The sequence below is a fragment of the Cibotium barometz genome, chromosome 22, assembly GCF_041138505.1.
Source record: "Cibotium barometz isolate CiBa-2024 chromosome 22, ASM4113850v1, whole genome shotgun sequence".
In the NCBI taxonomy this organism is placed as follows: Eukaryota; Viridiplantae; Streptophyta; class Polypodiopsida; order Cyatheales; family Cibotiaceae; genus Cibotium; species Cibotium barometz.
The window spans coordinates 6,893,240-6,911,589 of record NC_141067.1 but is presented as its reverse complement, the minus strand read 5'-3'; the positions used below and the strand labels follow the sequence as shown (position 1 = coordinate 6,911,589).

At 41.4% G+C, this 18,350-nt stretch overlaps 1 protein-coding gene across 1 annotated transcript; it reads right to left on the bottom strand.

Annotated features, from left to right (window-relative positions):
• Positions 1–5,468: 5,468 nt before the first annotated feature.
• LOC147626199 (BTB/POZ domain-containing protein At5g48800-like) lies at positions 5,469–10,460 on the bottom strand. Its single transcript, XM_086816333.1, has 5 exons — positions 9,862–10,460; positions 9,689–9,764; positions 9,217–9,612; positions 6,604–7,443; positions 5,469–6,529 (listed from the first exon to the last, which is right to left on the bottom strand). The coding sequence occupies exons 1-5, from the start codon at positions 9,975–9,977 to the stop codon at positions 5,867–5,869; spliced, it is 2,091 nt and encodes a 696-aa protein (XP_086672459.1). The 5' UTR covers positions 9,978–10,460; the 3' UTR covers positions 5,469–5,866.
• Between the last annotated feature and the right edge of the window lie 7,890 nt (positions 10,461–18,350).

Genomic DNA, 18,350 nt, shown 5'->3' with positions numbered 1-18,350 from the left:
TTTGAATAACCTCTCTCTAGAATATTTTCTCTCTCTAAGCCAAAATAGGTAGAAACAAGATCTTTTATATATCTGAAGAGGGATTTGATTACAAGGAAAGATACTGGACATCTTGAGAGGTTAGGGAGGAATCTTACACTCTCTTTAATCTTCCACTGAGCGTTAGTTTATTTTTTTACTATCCTTTCCCCTTGTCCTCCTCAACTCTAAATCAATGTCATCCCCTTATTTGTATGTGTGATTCTAAGGTAAGTTCTATTTGATTATTGATACTTTCATCTCAATGGGGTTATCACTACAATGCAAGAAGAGCCTTGTAAATGATTGTGAAGGCCCTTCTTGCATTGTTGTGATCTTTTCATAATTTGATACAATGCGAGTAGATTCTCACATTTTTGGTGGTGCAGCCTCCTTGCGTTGTAGTGATTCATACCTTAATGATATAAGCACAAATCAATACAACGTGATGAGGGTGCTATGATTCCATTGGATTTGTCTCCTTGAATTGTATTGATTCATACCTTAATGGTATACGCACCAATCAATACAACGCGATGAGGGTGCTTTGATTCTATTACAGTTGCCTCCTCATGTTATTATAATTCATGCAATAATGGTAAAGGCACAAATCAATACAATGCGATGAGGGTGCTACGATTCCATTGGATTTGTCTCCTCGCATTGTATTAATTCATACCACAACATGAGAATTGCACATTTCATTCAGGATGAGGCACTTCCTTGCGTTGTGTTGATTTCTCGTTATGAGAATTTTATTTGGCTCTTTCTTAGAGCTTTTTATTTTTCAGGATCTTTCCTTGGAGAAATCACCGCAACACGAAGATGGTAGCTTGATTCTGTAGGAGGCGTCTCATCGCGTTGTGTTGATTTCTCGTATGGAAATTTATCTTTCTCCTTATTCCTCAATATTAGTTGAAGACTTAGCATCATTTTGTCACGTTATTTTATCAGATGGCACGTACAAAGAAGATTGCACAGGGAGATCAACTTTGAATGATCCTGAGTTGTGAAGAAGGTGGCCTCTAGAAAAAGAATGTCGAGATTACAAACAATGAAAACTCGGAGGTACCAGTAGCATAGATGCATCCTCGAGGAGCTCAGAAGGGAGCAGAGACACATGCACATTGCAATTCCAAAGCTTCCATTCCAACGTGTAGTGAGATCGATATGCAAAAGGTATAACATCAATATGTGGTGAACAGGCCTCTGCCCTCGGGTGTTTGCAAGAGGCTTTGGAAGATTTTATGATTGAGTTTTTTTAGGATAGTTATGTTCTTGTTGCACATGCCCATAGAGTCACATTGATGCTGAAGGACATGAACTCCCTTTGGTTGCTCAAGTTCAGATATGACAAGACACTGAGCCAGTGTAGCTTACCGACACAAGAATGCAGGGTATACTTGAAGTGCCTCCTTTTAAGGGAAAGGTTAAGATAATAAATGTCATAAAGGTCTCGCATTCTCGTGACATACGCTTCAACATCCAAAGGATGCAAAATGAGGATTTGTGTTAAGTCATTCAGGGTATACTTGAAGTGCCTCCTTTTAAGGGAAAGGTTAAGATAATAAATGTCATAGAGGTCTCGCATTCTCGTGACATACGCCTCAACATCCAAAGGATGCAAAATGAGGATTTGTGTTAAGTCATTCAGGGTATACTTGAAGTGCCTCCTTTTAAGGGAAAGGTTAAGATAATAAATGTCATAGAGGTCTCACATTCTCGTGACATACGCCTCAACATCCAAAGGATGCAAAATGAGGATTTGTGTTAAGTCATTCAGGCAAGGCTGTTTTGTAAAGTTGTTGTTGCAAGAGAAATTCAAGAATCCAATGTTAGGGTGCTTATGTATTTGTTGCCTAGATTTGATGTCTGCCTTCCTATTTGAGATAGTCTACAATACTTGCCTTTCAACAAGGAGGATGAGATTTGGATTCTTTTCAATGAGCTCAAGGAGGTCAATGATATAATTATTATAGCTATTCTTAGGTTTTCTATGTCCTTTTCATCATCTTGATTGTAAGGTGTTTTTCATGCTTAACTAAGTAATCTAATGTTATCTCTTCTATTTGCAGCTTGATTTTATCAAATCTCCCTTGGGACATGCAAAATCATGTATATCTACTCGACTCTCTTGTCTCCTTGGTTCTTGTTTCAGAGGAGAATTCTCTCGTGGGGATGGTCTCTCCATGGTTTTCACATGTAGATTTTGACCGAGTGGAGGTCATTATAATGGCATACCATCAAAAGTAAGTGTCATGCATTTTTCTCTATACTTCAATATTGTGTTGTAGATTAACCGATTATCTTCTTCCATGACATTTCACTCTCTTAATTGACTGTAGTAGCTCACACTGGAGTTTGATAGCTTACGATATAGAAAGAAGGCAATGCTAGTTGGCCAATTCAAGCTCAGGCTTTCATGACACCGTTGGATAATAGGTCTACATAGTCAAGAGAGAGAGGGCTTTCAATATTAATAACCTTGTTGTGACATGTAGGTTAGTAAGAAAGTTAATAACTAGTCTCGAGGCCATCACCCAAGAAGATTGTTTTGTTGACACATGCATTTTGAGATGCAAAGTCCCAGAATAACAAGATAGTCATAACTGCGGTTGTTGGAGGGTTTTGCTACAATGCAAGGTTACTATTGGAGACTATTTTCGGATTGTCATCAAAAGCATTGTAAGCATGCACTTTTTTAAAATGATATGTTTGTTTTCTTTTTCATGTTCTGATGTCATTATTCCCTTTCGTCGTGTAGAACAATAGATTAGCAGAGTACATCGATTTGGATCTATGACTATTTACATCCGAGAGCATTGAGAATCTAATCAACAATGTTCACGATTGGCCTATTGACATGCCACCTGTGTTTGTGTCTCCTTCGCCACAACCACCACCAGGGCCAATGCCTTAGTAGTATCCCCAAACACCCCAACAATCCTCACACGTGTGGGTATAAATCGATGAAGATGGGAAACCTGCATCTCCCCAAGCGAACGCTTCAGAGCCCAACCTACATCTATGCCCCATGAGGAACCTACGAGGCCCCAAGCAGGTGCTTCAGCATCCCAACCTACATCTTACCCCCCCCCTCATGAGAGGAACCTACAGCCCCATTTTGTTCTTTCACATCCTAATTTTGATCCAGGAAATCCAAGCATTTCTCTGATTTGCAGATAAACATTGACATTGTTTTTGGGTGACTTACCACATTTGATCGCATACATCTTTACACGCCTTGATAATCTTTAACCTATAGCACTCACTTGTCTTTGTAGTTGGTATCAGCCATTCTATACTATTGAATGAAGAAAGAGGTGATGCTTTTAGAGAGCCATAATCTGTAACACTGTGAAGTGCTTTTAGAGAGCCATAATCTATATAACATTGTGAAGTGCCATGATATAAAAGATTTCATAAAAGAAAACCCCTCTACTTGATCTTCCTTTGTATTGCTGCTTACCAATAGAAGTATGAAACGCATTGACAATTCCCACTATACTATCTTGGTTGCCAATCTACTAGGTTTGAAGGATATACATATGTACAGAGAAATATACTATAACATGATTTAAATGCATGCAAAATAGCAATTTTTTTTCTTAGATGACTAAATTAGGAAATACTAAGTTTATCTAATCCATAATAAGACCATATTAGGGAGTTTGAGAAAATCCCAAATTCTATTTTGCAAGATTTAAAAAAAACACAATGAACCATTTTTCTGGGGTCAAAACCAATCGCTCATTGATATATCGTTAGAAAGCTCTTGAAGAGTAGATTCTAAATCCACATTCTTCGATAACTTTGGATTTGGTATGTTGAAGATACATCCAAAAGTATATTGAAAATAAAATTCTCTAAGTAATAGGATTTTTGTAAAGTCCCCAATAATGTGGCACTTATTTCTAGAGAGAGGAAAAAAAACTGAGAGAGAGAAAGTGATTATAGGTTTTGAATAGAATAGAGCTGAGTTACTGAAATACGTACAAAATCAAATTTCATTCAGTGACCATGATTCTTATGTTGAACTTAGATTTAATTCTAGTGAGATAAGATTGAGCATCTATGATTGTGTACTAAGTATTTAAGATTAAGCATCTATAATTGTGTGCCAAGTTGTTGATTCAAGAATTCAAGAGAAGATTTTATGAATTGTAAAGTTAACCAAGAAGAAATCTATGTTGTTTAGACTAAAAAAGTCTTAAGATTTATTGAAATTGATCCTAATACAAGGAAAGATTACCATGTGGAGAATGATTTGTGTGAATGCATTGTTTTTGTTTTCATGTATTGATTTCTGAAATGGTTATATTATCTGGATTGATTAGTGGTATAGGGTGAGCCCTACACACTGGCAAATGTGAAGTCCATGGAAGTACCACATGGGCTATTGTTCCATGTGTGTTGCACTCAAGAGGTGGCTCATGTGATGGTTAGCTTCGTTTTCAGTCCATTCCAAGCTATTGTGATTACCCGATGTTGATTAGAAAGTCACACGCCAAAAAACATGTGGTGTTAGAGCATTGGAGAGAGAGAGAGAGCTAAGGAGAGAGCAAGAGAGCTACACAGAGTTAGAGAGAGAGAGAGAGAGAGAGAGAGAGAGAGAGAGAGAGAGAGAGAGAGAGAGAGAGAGAGAGAGAGAGAGAGGGGGAGGGGGGGCAAGATAATTATATTTCTTTTAAGTATTTTTTTTGTTTTAAATGGAAAAGATGAAAAATGAACCTTTTGCAAGGAGGGGGGGGGGGGGGGAAAGAGGAGAAGGAAGAGAGAAAAAGATAAGGGGAGGGGGGTGCGTAGAATTCGTTTTTTTTTTTTTTTTTGTTTTGAAGGGGAAGCAAGAAAGAGCCAAAGAGAAAAAGGGAGAAGAAAAATCAACGTGCCGAAGGCGGGTCTGGCCACTCAAGAGAACGAAAATCAACCTGCGAAGGCCAGTTTGGGCCACTACTAGCTTTTAAAAATAACCAATGGAATGCCTTACTTCAAGGACCAAGTCCACCCGTGATCAAATTCACAGGTCCATGAAAATTCTTGGACGAAAGTTTAGGTTGAATTCAAGAGTACCATCGTCACATGACATGACTAGTGCCGTAACCTATTCGAAACTAACTTTCTAATTTCGTAACCTGTTTGGATTCACCATCCAAAATCTAAGGAACGTCACATGACAGGACTAGAATAAATCAACGCTAGCAAATTCTGTGAATGCTAAATTTGGTTAATAATATAATCGGTATGACACATACAATCACAAGCCGATAAGAAGAAATTTTGGTATGAATTTTTGCGACGAAAACAAAATATCCAATTTGATGCACGCAACTCGATTCAGTCGATCCAATTGCAAAACAATATGAAATTTGGTACGTTTGAACGTAAATTCACAACAAATCCACCAAAAATTCTCAATTTGATGTGAGATCACAGATAGTGAAAGCACACACATTATAGAGGAGCTCCTCAAAGGGCTTCTTTGCATGTAGAGCATGAGAGAGACAATGACAAATTAACAGTTACAGAATGATCATGGAAGTTATCCCGTACACTTACTAAGCAAGAAGCGGAATGGGGTTCTCCTAGATTCAACTATGTGCTCGGGGAATGCTGCACTACGTGCTAAACAAACCTCTGAATCTGTGGAGTGCTTGCTTGGACAAAGCCTACACACGAAGCTTTTACTGGCCGAGTATTTACATGCCATTCTAGTAAAGCTTTGTGTCCAAATGAAGAGGTATTGACTGGTCATGGCGGCTAAGATCCTAGTTGGCTGCATAATTGGATCAATGGAAATCAACACCCATCATGATGCAAGCACAGGCGGATGGATGACATTACAACGTAGCTAAGAGATGGAGTGGCGGCGGCGGCGTGACTTGGATTCGAGGGCTTTTGCGGTGGAAAGGGCGGAGGAATCCTTGGAGGCACGATGAAAGGGGTTGAGCTTGCCCAGGGTCTTGGAGACGGAGAGTAAAAACTTGGATGGCTTGTTATTAGTGGTGTTGTTGGCGGCGGCGGCGGCGGGGGCGGCGGAAGGTGGCGCATTGTTGACGTGGCTGGCCTTGTCAGCTGCAACAGCCAACTGGTCATGCCCATCATCGTTGTCAACGTCGGCCAGCTCGAGTTGTTCTGTGCGTCCGAGTTGCATACGCATTCTTGCCATCTCCATCTTCAGTTGGTGATTCTCTTTACAAACGGCCACGTAGTCGTCGCCTCTGGGCGAGATGGTGAGGGTGGCCCCTCCCGTGAGTCTCTGTGAGAGCTCGGGCGCACCCCCACCTCGGATTATACCGGCTTGCAGCTGCAGCAGCGGTTGCTGCTCCGGCTCGGGGTTTGTTCTCATGGCGCTTTTGAGCCTCACTTGCTCGAAATACAACACTTGCACCACCACTTGGACGGGGAGCCTCTCATTCTGGGCTGCGTGGCTGCACGCCTCTTGGGTTAGCTTCCGGCAGTCCATCCGGCCGCAGATTTTCTTCCTCTCGACGTCGCTGACGCCGGGATGGGCCTGCCCGACTAATCAAACACCATGAGCATCGAGAAAACAAATGAATTACAATCAGGGCTTTGAGTTTAATTCACCTTTAGATAGATGTCGATGGCCCTGTATAGCCCGTCATCGACGACCCTCGCATGGTCCGGCATCAACTCAGTGATGGCGATGAACTTGGAGGGGTTGAGGTTGGCGTCAGGGGCGATCTCCGCCAAGAAGCAATCAAGTAGGCGGGCGACTTTCATCATGGAGCTTTGATGAGGGGACGAAGGGCTGTCGGACTCGTAGATAGACAGGGGATCTTGGAAGTCGTCTTGACCTTCCTGCTGCAGAAAATTGATCACAATACGACGGACAGTGTCGACGTCGAAGAGGGTGTCGCCGTGATAAGAGTAAGCGGGGATAAGAAGGTCGTCGAGGGTGGCTTGCTCCAGTTGCATGCCAATGCGCTTCTCCAGGTCGAGTCGGCAGGCGATGGTGGTGTCGAGATAGATCGCCGCCCGCAGGAGGCCGAACAGAAAGGCTGTGGAGGCGGTGTTTCTCTCTGGCGGGAGGAGGCTGACTATGGTTTCTATGAGAATGCGCTGCTCGTGTTCTAGTGCTGTCGAGGCATTGTGAACTTTGGCGGAGGCGAACCTATTGAGCTCTCGCGAGTTGGACTGTTGCTGCTTTTTTATGAGGCCCCTTAGCGACTGCTGCGCGTAGTATACAATGGCGCCGCCCAGGCAGTCATACCGCAGGCCCCTCGCCCTCATGGCCGCCAGAACTCTTTGGAAGAAGTCGATGCGGAGAGTCGACAACTCTTCCGCCCATGACGACGACGCCGCCTCCGTCGCCGACTTCTTCCGTGGCGTCGAGTTGGACGCCAGGCTGTCGTTGCTCCGGCTTGAGCTGCTGCTAAACTCCGACTGCGACAAACTCCGCGCCACCTATAAAATGGCAAATGGACATCCCAAGACACTTTTTTTCTGAGGACGATCACCAAGAAATTCGCCATAGTCCACTATCACTTTAAACAAGCTCGGGGTGGTTCCAATCTATCATTGGCACTAAAATATTTTCATTAAATCTATTTTATGAGATTTTTAAGAGTGTTTTTTAAGGTTTCATTTTAGTATGCAATGTTAATGCTTGAAGAACTCAATGAAATCCATATGCTTTCTATTTGTATACATTCACCCTTCCATGTCCTCTCTTTATTTAAGGCAATTAAATGATAACCTCCCATATACTTTCTAATATGTTCGCATACATTCACCTCTCCATGTAGTTTCTATTTGCATGATTCATCTATATGCTTTCTATTTCCATGCATTTACCTATACCCTTTTTATTTAAGGTCTCATAATTCTTTATAAAAGGCTATATAAAGGGCTCATTTGACAAGTAAAGGGAGGGAAAGAGAGGAGGAGGAGGGGGTGGAAGTGGAAGTGGGAGAACTTATGCCTAAAGTTATATTAATTAAATGCCACATGAGTGGCATTTAATTAATACAATACAAAAAAATTGTATGAATTAATATAGAGTCTTGGGTTCGAATCTACCCACTCTCATAGTGGAAATTGATGGCATGTAATTTCAATCCACTATCACTTAAAAAAAGGCTTTACATGAGCTCTAATATTGAGCTCACCCCTTCTCTCTTGCCACCAAGGGTGTGAGTAATCATTGCAACTAAAATAATAATTTTCCATACCTTTTACCTACCAAATTTAGTAGAGAAGTTTTACAAGTCCTCATGCAAGAAGATTGGAACATTACTCACTTTTCAACTGGCCGCCTATCAAAGTTTTACGTTTGAAGGCTATTTTTTGGTGTGCATGGTTAATCACTCTATTTCAAGGAAGAAAAACAAAATTCACTCCTTGGGACTCTATAACTCCTTCATATAAGCATTTTCACCTGTCTATATGTTGAAGAAGTAGCATCCTTAGTTCCACACGAAAAAGAATTTATCCTAGTGGATCTATGTTGCAATACAAATTAACGATTAGGGTCCTATGAACATTGGGCTTGAGGCAAAGGCTAGGGCCAACAAAGCTACAAAAGACAAATTTTTGGAAAGTGTGCCATTGTCAAACCACAACTTTTAGCTCTAATACTCTATTATACATACAAGTAAGTGACCCGTGCTTTCCTGCGAATAGGCCATACAACAAAAATTGCTTGGGTACTTTCCCAAGCATAAAGAATTATACCTTAATTTCAAATTCTAAAATCTTCTTTCCCTAGTAAGTTGTGTTTAATAGGCCATACAATAAAAGATACTTTCTCAAGCATGACCCAAGCTTGAAAAATTATCAAATTTAGAAAATCCAAATATCCTCCTTTCTCCCTAGCCTATTTTCTCTCTTGTTTGGCCCGTGGAAAAGGAGTATGTTAGTGTGTTTAATAAAGAGTAACTAGACTAAGTACAAGACATGTGCAATGTTGTGGCATTGTTTGGAATGACATTTATATCGAGTTCAATTTATGTATCTTTACACGCATTAAAGTAACTGCAATGGTATTTGCGTTTAAGAGAGCGAGGGTGAATAAATCTTTCTTCAAATATACAGCTTTTATTTTAAAAATTTCAAAATTTTGGCTCCTCCCACCAAATGTTAACTTCTCAGCCACTTAGAACCTTCACTTGTTACCTTCTCAGTTAATAGAGTTAATCGATGGATATATAGATAGATTGTGCAATTGGAGGGATATACCTGGTCCTTGCAAGCCTTGGAGGCCGCAGCGTCGACACATCGACTGACGATGTCCAGATCCTCAGCGACTGGGAGGAGGCTCTCGCATGTCTGGAGGACCTTGACGCACATGGCCAGGCTGCCGCTCGTGAGGGTGTCGTTGAGGTAACTCTCGGAGCGGTGGATAAGGTTGCCCACACAGTAGTGTTCCGACATCTCCAGGTACTCAGCCGCGCAACGGAGCACGGCCACGTTACCCACGCCGATCTCGAAGGGGATCCCGTAGCAGAACTTGGCCGCGAGTTCGAAAGCTTCAGCTCCGCCTGGCATGTCCGACAAAGTCAGTCGGGACATATCGGATTCCTTGGCCTCGGTTACGAGCTTTCGTATCCATCCGCTGCGCGACACCAACGGAAACTGCACAGAAGCGGCAAAATGTATCCGGCAGGATGCAATATTGACTATGCAAACATTGATGCTCAGAACAACTCACCTTGTGTAGGCAGAAGCTCGTACCCCCCGCCTCCACCGTGATGTCGCTCGGAATGTCTTGCGAAAATGCCCTGTACCTGCTCAAATTGCATAGAAGCAAAGCAAAAATCAGGCCAATTGCCTGGATCTGTAGAGAAGCAGGAATTCTATCGTCGTAAATTAAAGGAAGGTTACCCGCTCTCGCTCATGCGCCGCTGCTTAGATCCCAAGGTCGGAGGAGTGGCGGGCTGCTTGGCGACATGTCTCATGACCCCTGAGGTGGGGGTCTCTTGTCTGGTAACAACGCCCATTTCTGTCCAACAAAACTATGCAAAAACGAGAACGAAAGGGGGATGGATCGCTAGAGCAAAAGAATGGCACACACCTTCCTTCCTTCAACTACCCACTATCAGCAGGAAGCTAGTGAATTATACATATGCACGGGTTTAATTAGTCTCTACAGCTACCACTATAGCAACATCAAACAACTACGAAGCCTTCCTTTATCACTCTAAAGCCTGTCAGCAATGTGCCATGAGCGTGGTAAAAAGGTCTCTCCACCTGCCAACATCTCAAAACAAAGGACTATCCTCTCAAAATATTTAATTGGATGAATAGAGCCGTGCACTTCTGTCTCTCCTTTTTCTTGCGCTCGACCCGATAAGGGGTTGCATAATTGAGATCCTCTCCTATAGCTTTGGATGAGGCTTCATGAAGGCAGCTGGGTTTTCAAGGATTCTCAGCAGGCATCTTCTATCCCCTGCATGTGGACGTTCCATAAACGCGGCTAGAGTGGGGCCAGCACGCGGGCGTAGAGACAAAGACATCACAGTCGAGGAGTGTGGGGACGAGCAAGAAAATTGTGGTGTGCAATGAACCAGGAGGAGTGATCGCCTTGTTGACGGCTGCGATCTGCAAGCCTGTCCACAAAAGAGAGCCCGTGCGTGCCTGCGCATTGTGCCAAAAAAATAATTTTGGCACTCACAGGTAACGTTTCGAAGGATTTAAAATTTAACAATTTAAACACCATCGCTTTTCTAAAATTCGAGGGCTTTTTTTGGGATCAATAATAATTATATATATACACTTCAAAGATGTCCAAAATATTGAAATACAATAAAATATATTTCGACAACAGCAGCTGCACGTTCCTCTTTCACACACCTTGCATGCTGACTTCCACGCTTCCAATGTTAGATTTCTTATTTCCCTTTATAAGTCAGAATAAGGTAAGGTGTTGTCTTCGCCTTGGGCTTTTTCTTTCACAAATCTACAAATCAATCGGTTTCACAACTAGAATGTTCAAAACCTTAGCTATTAATTTCAAGGGAAGGTAAGGTGTTGTCTTCGCCTTGGGCTTTTTCTTTCACAAATCTACAAATCAATCGGTTTCACAACTAGAATGTTCAAAACCTTAGCTATTAATTTCAAGGGAGGCTGCAAATTTTTTTTATCAATAATAATTATATATATTACCTCAGACACTAAACTGGAGTACAACCAAGTAACCTATAAACTACTGAACTTTACAAATCTTACGTGTAGAAAATACTCTAAAGGCTTCCAAATACATAGCACAACTCCAAAGGGAGTCGTTTACTTTCTCGTGTCCCACGAGTTGTCCTCACCAAACCAATTGGACAAAAACACCCTAAAGGTCTAGCACCACTTCCAACTACATGTCACAACTCCAAAGGCAGTCGTTCACTTTCTCATGTCCCACGAGTTCTCCTCACCAAACCAGTTGGACAAAAACACCCTAAAAGTGTCCATGGCATTCATCTAAGGTGTGTGTTACATGTTTGGAGAGCCCACATGAAAACTACACACTAACCACAACCACTGTGACTAATTTATATCCATGTGCATCTTTGGTTTTTTGGTCATGCCTTTTGTAGGACATCATGGAGAGTGGGTGAATTTTGTGAGTCCAAAGCCTTTTGGGGCAACACTCTTTTGTGATCCAACATTGCAAGATTTTAAAGCCATTTTTCCTATATTTTTTCTAACAAAATCATGGATATGATATAGATACATTATGAATGTCATTTATTGCTTGAGGTAATGTTTAAAATGTAAAGTAGGTGGGTGGGTTAGTTAGTTGGAGGTCAAATCAGATATCCAGCCTCTATCTATTCTTCATAAGAGTGTCTTCTAATTTTAAATAGTTTGGGATCTTGTTAAAGAATCTACTCATTTAAATTACCTTTGTAACTGGATGCCTACTCAAGTGCTTACCTTAGCCTTACTGAAGTATGTGTCGTTGGGGCTCTTGCCTTAGAGCAGCCATAAACTATAACTTCCTTATGTAGGTGCACTAGCTCATCCGTCAAGAGCTTACCTTAATAGACTTGCTGAAGCATGTGTCATTAGGCTTGCCTTAGAGCCACAAATTGTAACTTCCTTATGTGGGTACACTAGCTCTTCCGTCATACTCCCATTGTCACCAGAATGATCCTTTGCCAAAGAGGTGAAGGGAGAGCTCTCGATGCCTAGATGGAGGCAACAAGAGATGGTCCTTGGTTCTCTCTTACAAAAGGTAGGGAATGAAGGGGAAGCTAATGCAGAGAAGACAACCTACAACTAAACCTATCTAGCATTCATCTATCAAGCAAGCAAGAAGAGGGGAGAGGAAAGCTTACAAGTAACTATTGGAATGTCTATTGCTTATTATAAAAAATGACTTATATACACTAGGTTAGCCAAACTTAAAAATAGTCCGGCCTCTATCATTAGTCTTAAGCAAGTATATACACTAAGTCCTTAGACTTTCCCTAAAGGACAATAAGCATAAGGTAAGGCCGCTTTATATGTTCGAGCATTGTCTTACAAAAGATAAGTGTCCATTTGAGTAGATAAGATGGCAAAGTAGGTCAGGCGAGTGAAACTATGTTAACCTACTGAGTGGTCTTAGCATACCCTCTTCCCAATGGTGACCATGTCCTCATGTCACCCAAGTCAATGGTAAAGTTACTGTCAAGGTGGAAAGGTGTGGATAGTCTAGGGTACGCCATGAAGTTGGCATATACAAGGTTAAGTGATATGGTCAGAGACCAAGTTGTAGTATATTGGTAGGAAGTTTTAGGTTGCTCTGATAGAAGGCAGGTTGTCGAGATGGCATGAAACACATGATCTGCACCCCAGGATTGGTGGAATAAGCACCAATACCACCATGGAATGATTTGTGTGGGTAGATGGTAGTTCAGACCTTCTTCGCACGATATGATATTATACCCTGAGCTCATATCATGATGCCTAGAGATTGGTCTTCTTCACGGGGTGACGAATATGTTGGCTAGGGCAAGGTTTTGTTGGTGTTAAATTGGACTCGAAGCAGAGGTTGCATGCATTGAAGCTCATTGGAGGTACCTGTAAGGTCAAGGGTTCTCTAGGCGATTGGTCTTTTAACCCATTTCTAGGGTTAGCAAGGCTAATGCCATTATCTTACATCAAGGAGTCAAGGTAGATACACCAAATGGTCATACATTCAAGATATGAAGCAATGGTGTCCAAATCTACAACTTGGACGGGCGCCTGTAATGGTCCGACAGAATACATATGGCAATTTCTGCTTCAAGAGCGTGTGGTAGCAAGTTAGGATAAAGTCCCAAGTGATGTACTTCATGGATATATTATGAGAGTAGTCATTGTAATAGCATAAGGCCTCTTATGAGCCTAAAGTGCCCGATCGGCCATAGTTTAAGTGAGTGTGAACACTTATGGCCATGTACATAAGTGAGTGTGAACACTTATGGCCATGTATATAAGTGAATATCTCTCATAATACAAACAGCTCTCCCACTGTGCAATAAAATCTTGCTTTTGCTAATCCTCTTGCTAATCTTTCTTTAATCCACGCTAGTGAGTGTGTCTGAGTGAAGTGAGGTGAGAGGAGGGACGAGTACACGTAGTACAACGAGGCGGTGTGATAAGGCTCGCGCAGGAGGTGCAGTGGAATTGCTTCTCAAGGAGTTGTAGAGCTTAGAGACCTTAAGGATTACAAGCTCAGCCAATGGAAAGATCCCCACAACAGTTGCGGTTCACCAGGTAATCTTCTTTGGATATGTTTCGAAAAAGGGGTTTAGGTGAGCCATAACATTTTTGGCGCGCTGGTCGAGGAGCCATCCCTTAGCTTTTTCCACTATTTGCTCTCTAATCTATGACCCATTGCCCATTGTCTTGATTAGTGGTTTACCATGAAAAAGATGTGGTCAATATATAGAGATTTGTGTGTGATTATGTGAGAAATAGCTCTCTTTTTTGTCTATTGAAAGGATGAATTTTTGGCCCATTTCTGATGCCTAGTTTTGACGGTGACCGCGCCGTCGAAATACCCATCGACATGAATGCCGAAAAAAAAGTCAAAATGACAATCAAAATAACTGGCAAAAATAAACGTCGAAAAGTGTGTTGAAATAAAAGTCGACTAAGCATCGAAAAGTGCGTCAAAATTTACTTTTTTTGTGTGGGCCGCCAAAAAATTTAAAATTTGAATGTGAATTGGAATTAAAAAATGAACTTAAGCGGCCGTCGAAATAACCGTCGCAAATACCATCGAAACACGCATCGAAAATACGTTCTATCGATGCGTATTTCGTCGCTTTTTTTACAGTTATTTCAATTTTCGTATCGACGCCTATGTTGACGCCTATTTTGATGACTATTTTGACGCTAGGAATTATGAACAGAACCGTGGCGCCTCACTATTAGAGTTTTCGAAACCTAGTTTTTCTTGTCCTCTCCAAAAATTAGCAAGTTCTCTCCTCTCCCTTCCCCCTTCCCTTTCTTTTTAGTTTTTTTAATTTGTGTGTCTCTAATATGCAACTTCTAATTGTGTGTTTGTTTTGCAACTTCTAATTTGCTGAGATTCCAGGTAGCCCTTCACTTTTCTCTTGTTTTTTTTTATTTTTTTGCTTTGCTTTTGATAATTGCACCCTTGGGTGGTGGGGTTTAGGATTAGCTTAGGTTTAAGCATGCATGCATCTAGCTTAAGGCTTATGCATAAGCTTAAGCATTATGCTCAAGCTCTATGCATAAGGCATAAGCTTAGGCAAAAAGATTGAAACTTATGCATAGAGCTTCAAGCTTATACAAAGAGATTGAAGCTTCAATCTTATGCAAGGGCCTTTGTTTCCTTTGCCTTCCCAAGCTCTATTAATGGTATGATTTTCTTGTTGGTTTGCTTGCGTTGTGTGTATTTGCAGGTTTGCCTATCTTTACACAATCTCTTTACTTCCAAGTATGGACCATAAACCCTTGATGCTTTTGTTGTTTTTTCTCTTTTTTTACTTGTATACAAGAGGCCCCGAGATGTGGAGCTGGGTATATAAAGCATGTTATATAGGCTTCTTTCCTTGTATAGAGTTTATGCAAGAAGCTCATGCATAGCTCTATGCATAGGCTTCTTGCAAGCTTGCATGAAGCTTATGCATGAAGCTTCTTGCAAGCTTGCATGAAGCTTATGCATAGAGCTTGCATAGGCTTCTTGCAAGCTTGCATGAAGCTTATGCATAGAGATTTCATAAGCTTCATGCAAGCTAAGAAGCCTATGCATAGCCATTGTAAGAAGCCTATGAAGCCTCTTGATTAGGTTTATCTCTATGCAAGCTTGTTGCATAGCCTTGCAAGCTCTTGCTTAGGTTTTAACCTTTATGCAAGCTCTATGCATACATGCTTAATACATTTGGCTCTATGCATGCTTCTTGTAAACATGTTAAAATGAACTAACTTTTTGATTTATTATGTTTCTTTTTTGTAGGCTTATTCAAGTGAACAACTAACAAGGGTTTAGGCCAATCCTCTCCTACGGCTTCTCAAAGAAGAGGTAAGCCCTCTTTTTCTATTGTTTGTTTATGCAATCTCTCATTATGTTTTTGCACCCTTGGGGTGCTAGGGATTAGGGTTAGGTCAATAGGCTTATGCATAAGTCCTTATGCAATAGGCTTATGCATAAGCCCTTATGCATAGCCTTTATGCATATAGGCTTATGCATTAGCCCTTACGCATAGGCTTATCCATAAGCCTTATGCATAGTCTTATGGATAAGCCCTTATGCAATAGGCATAGGGTTTAGGGTTTATGGATAATCCTTATGCATAGGCTTATGGATAAGCCCTTATGCAATAGGCATAGGGTTTAGGGTTTATGCATAAGCCCTTATGTATGTATAAAGTATAAATGTGTAACTAATCACTTTTTCTCATGTTATGTTTTGTAGGTCTTGCATTGTTGTCTTCTCCTTTTATTGACATTGTTAAGGTTAAGCTCTCTTATTCATGCAACCTCATGCCGGGTTTAGGGTTTAGGCTTATGCATAGAGATATGGGGCATTATTGTAGGCCATCTAGAATGCTATTTAAGTCAAGTTAGGAGTGGTTATCCACGAGTAGGTGGTTATAGTGGAGGGGGAGCCCTCGATCTTTTCACTATCCTTCTCTTGTAAAAGAGAAGGATAGTGAAATTGCCTTTGGCTTTAATAGTGGGGAGTGTGTGGAAAGCCCTCAATCTTTTCACTATCCTTCTCTTGTAAAAGAGAAATTGCCTTTGGCTTTAATCTGGAGAGCGTGTGGAAAGTCCTTAGAAGCTATCATCCAAAAGGGGCACTATCCACCCTGCTTGTCTAAGCAATATTGTTGAAGGTCTCAACAATGTTCTAATATCACATGTTGCCTCGTTTGTTTAAGCTTTAAGCATTCGTCTGTGAGAGCATTCTTGTGTTGTCCTCCTCTTCTTGGGCTTGACATTATCGAGGTTAGCTCTCTTATTCATGTAACCTCATGTTTATTGCACCCTTGGGTTGTGGGGTTTAGGGTTTAGGGTTAGGCTTATGCATAGAGATATGGGGCATTATTGTAGGCCATATAGAATGCTATTTAAGCTAAGTTAAGAGTGGTTATCCACGAGTAGGTGGTTATAGTGGAGGGGGAGCCCTCGATCTTTTCATTATCATTCTCTTGTAAAAGAGAAGTTACCTTTGGCTTTAATAGTGGAAAGTCCTCAAAAGCTATAATCCAATAGAGACACTGTCTACCCTGCTTGTCTAAGCAATATTGTAGAGGGTCTTAACAATGTTCTAATATCACATGTTGACTTTTTTGTTTGCATGCATAGATTAAGCTATATGCATAGAGCTTAATGCATGTATTAAGCTGTATGCATACAACTTAATGCTTTTGATTCATAGAGCTTCAAAAGTAGCTAATATTATTATTTGTGTAAACCATGGATTGTACACCCAACGACACACCCGCATATAGCCCCAACTCTCCACCTTGCCTATAGCACATGCAATGTTTTCGAGTTAATTTTACCATTTTATGTCGCAAATGAGCCATGAGCAAAGAGCTATGGCACAAGCCTACTTTGGGGGAGGCACTGGTACTTCTACATAGCCATCTTAATAGCCCACCACTACACAGGCCATGCCCTCGGACACTCCATGGCACAGCACACAAACCCCATCCATGGCTTGCTCGCCTACTTCCAGTTGTAGAAGATGAGATCGTTCAACAGGTTGTTGTCTCAGTGGTGGCTCCATAGATGCTTCTGCCCTCGGACACTCCATGGCACAGCACACAAACCCCGTCCATGGCTTGCTCGCCTACTTCCAGTTGTAGAAGATGAGATCGTTCAACAGGTTGTTGTCTCAGTGGTGGCTCCATAGATGCTTCTTCCCCTCAGTGTCATGAGCGCCAACCCATTGCCAGTTGTGGAGGGGACACTGCACTCACACTCATCCAGCCGCTTGGACACAAATCCCTCTACCCCCAATCTAGCTCGTTCAAGTAGTGGATGGAAATGTGGTCTTGGATGACATTGGCAAACGAGATGAAGTCTCAAATCCGCGAGCTATGCCATGTAGCCTTTTCTCACGACATGACTACATGGCATAAACTTGATAGCACCAAGAAGAAACGAGTTGTGAATCAAATCAAAAGTTAGTTTATGTTATCATCAAGTAGTGAATAGGTCCATCCTAAGAAACAAGTTCTAGTACGTCACTTAGTGAGGACGAAACAAAATTCTAACTTGACACTCAGTGCACCAAAGGCCAATCAAAAAACTAGAACCCAACCAACCACACCAAATTGAAAATCATGATCACATGACATATGAGGAACGAAAAAAGCAAGCTTAGGAGAGCATGCTTAGCATTGTTAAGTGTCATACATGATCACCGGTTGTGATTGAGCCTCATAATGTCAAATGAAACAAATTCTGACTTGTCACTCATTGCACCTAAGGGCAATTAAGAAACTAGAACCCACCCAACCACACCAAATTGAAAATCATGATCACACACATATGAGGAATGAAAAAAGCAAGCTCAGGGGAGAGCATGCTTAGCATTGTTGGAGTGTCATACAGGATCACCGGTTGTGATTGAATCTCATAATGTCAAACCTAAGAAATAAAAATACAAAACCCAGATAAGTATCGCTTCCCCTTCCAAGAGGAAGACGTACTTTCTTCAGAAATGAACTCATCAAGAAGAGTCATCAGAGAAAGATTGCATGAATGATGCATTTGAAAAATCATGTGAGGAATTCAATGAGTCCCTTACAAAATTTAAGCAGTCTCTCAAATCCTCATTTGGAGGAGTGCTCTTCTCTCGTGGTGGTGAAGCTAGCATAGCTTTAGCCCTTGCACCTTTAAAGGCTAACCATGAGTTATACCAAGATATC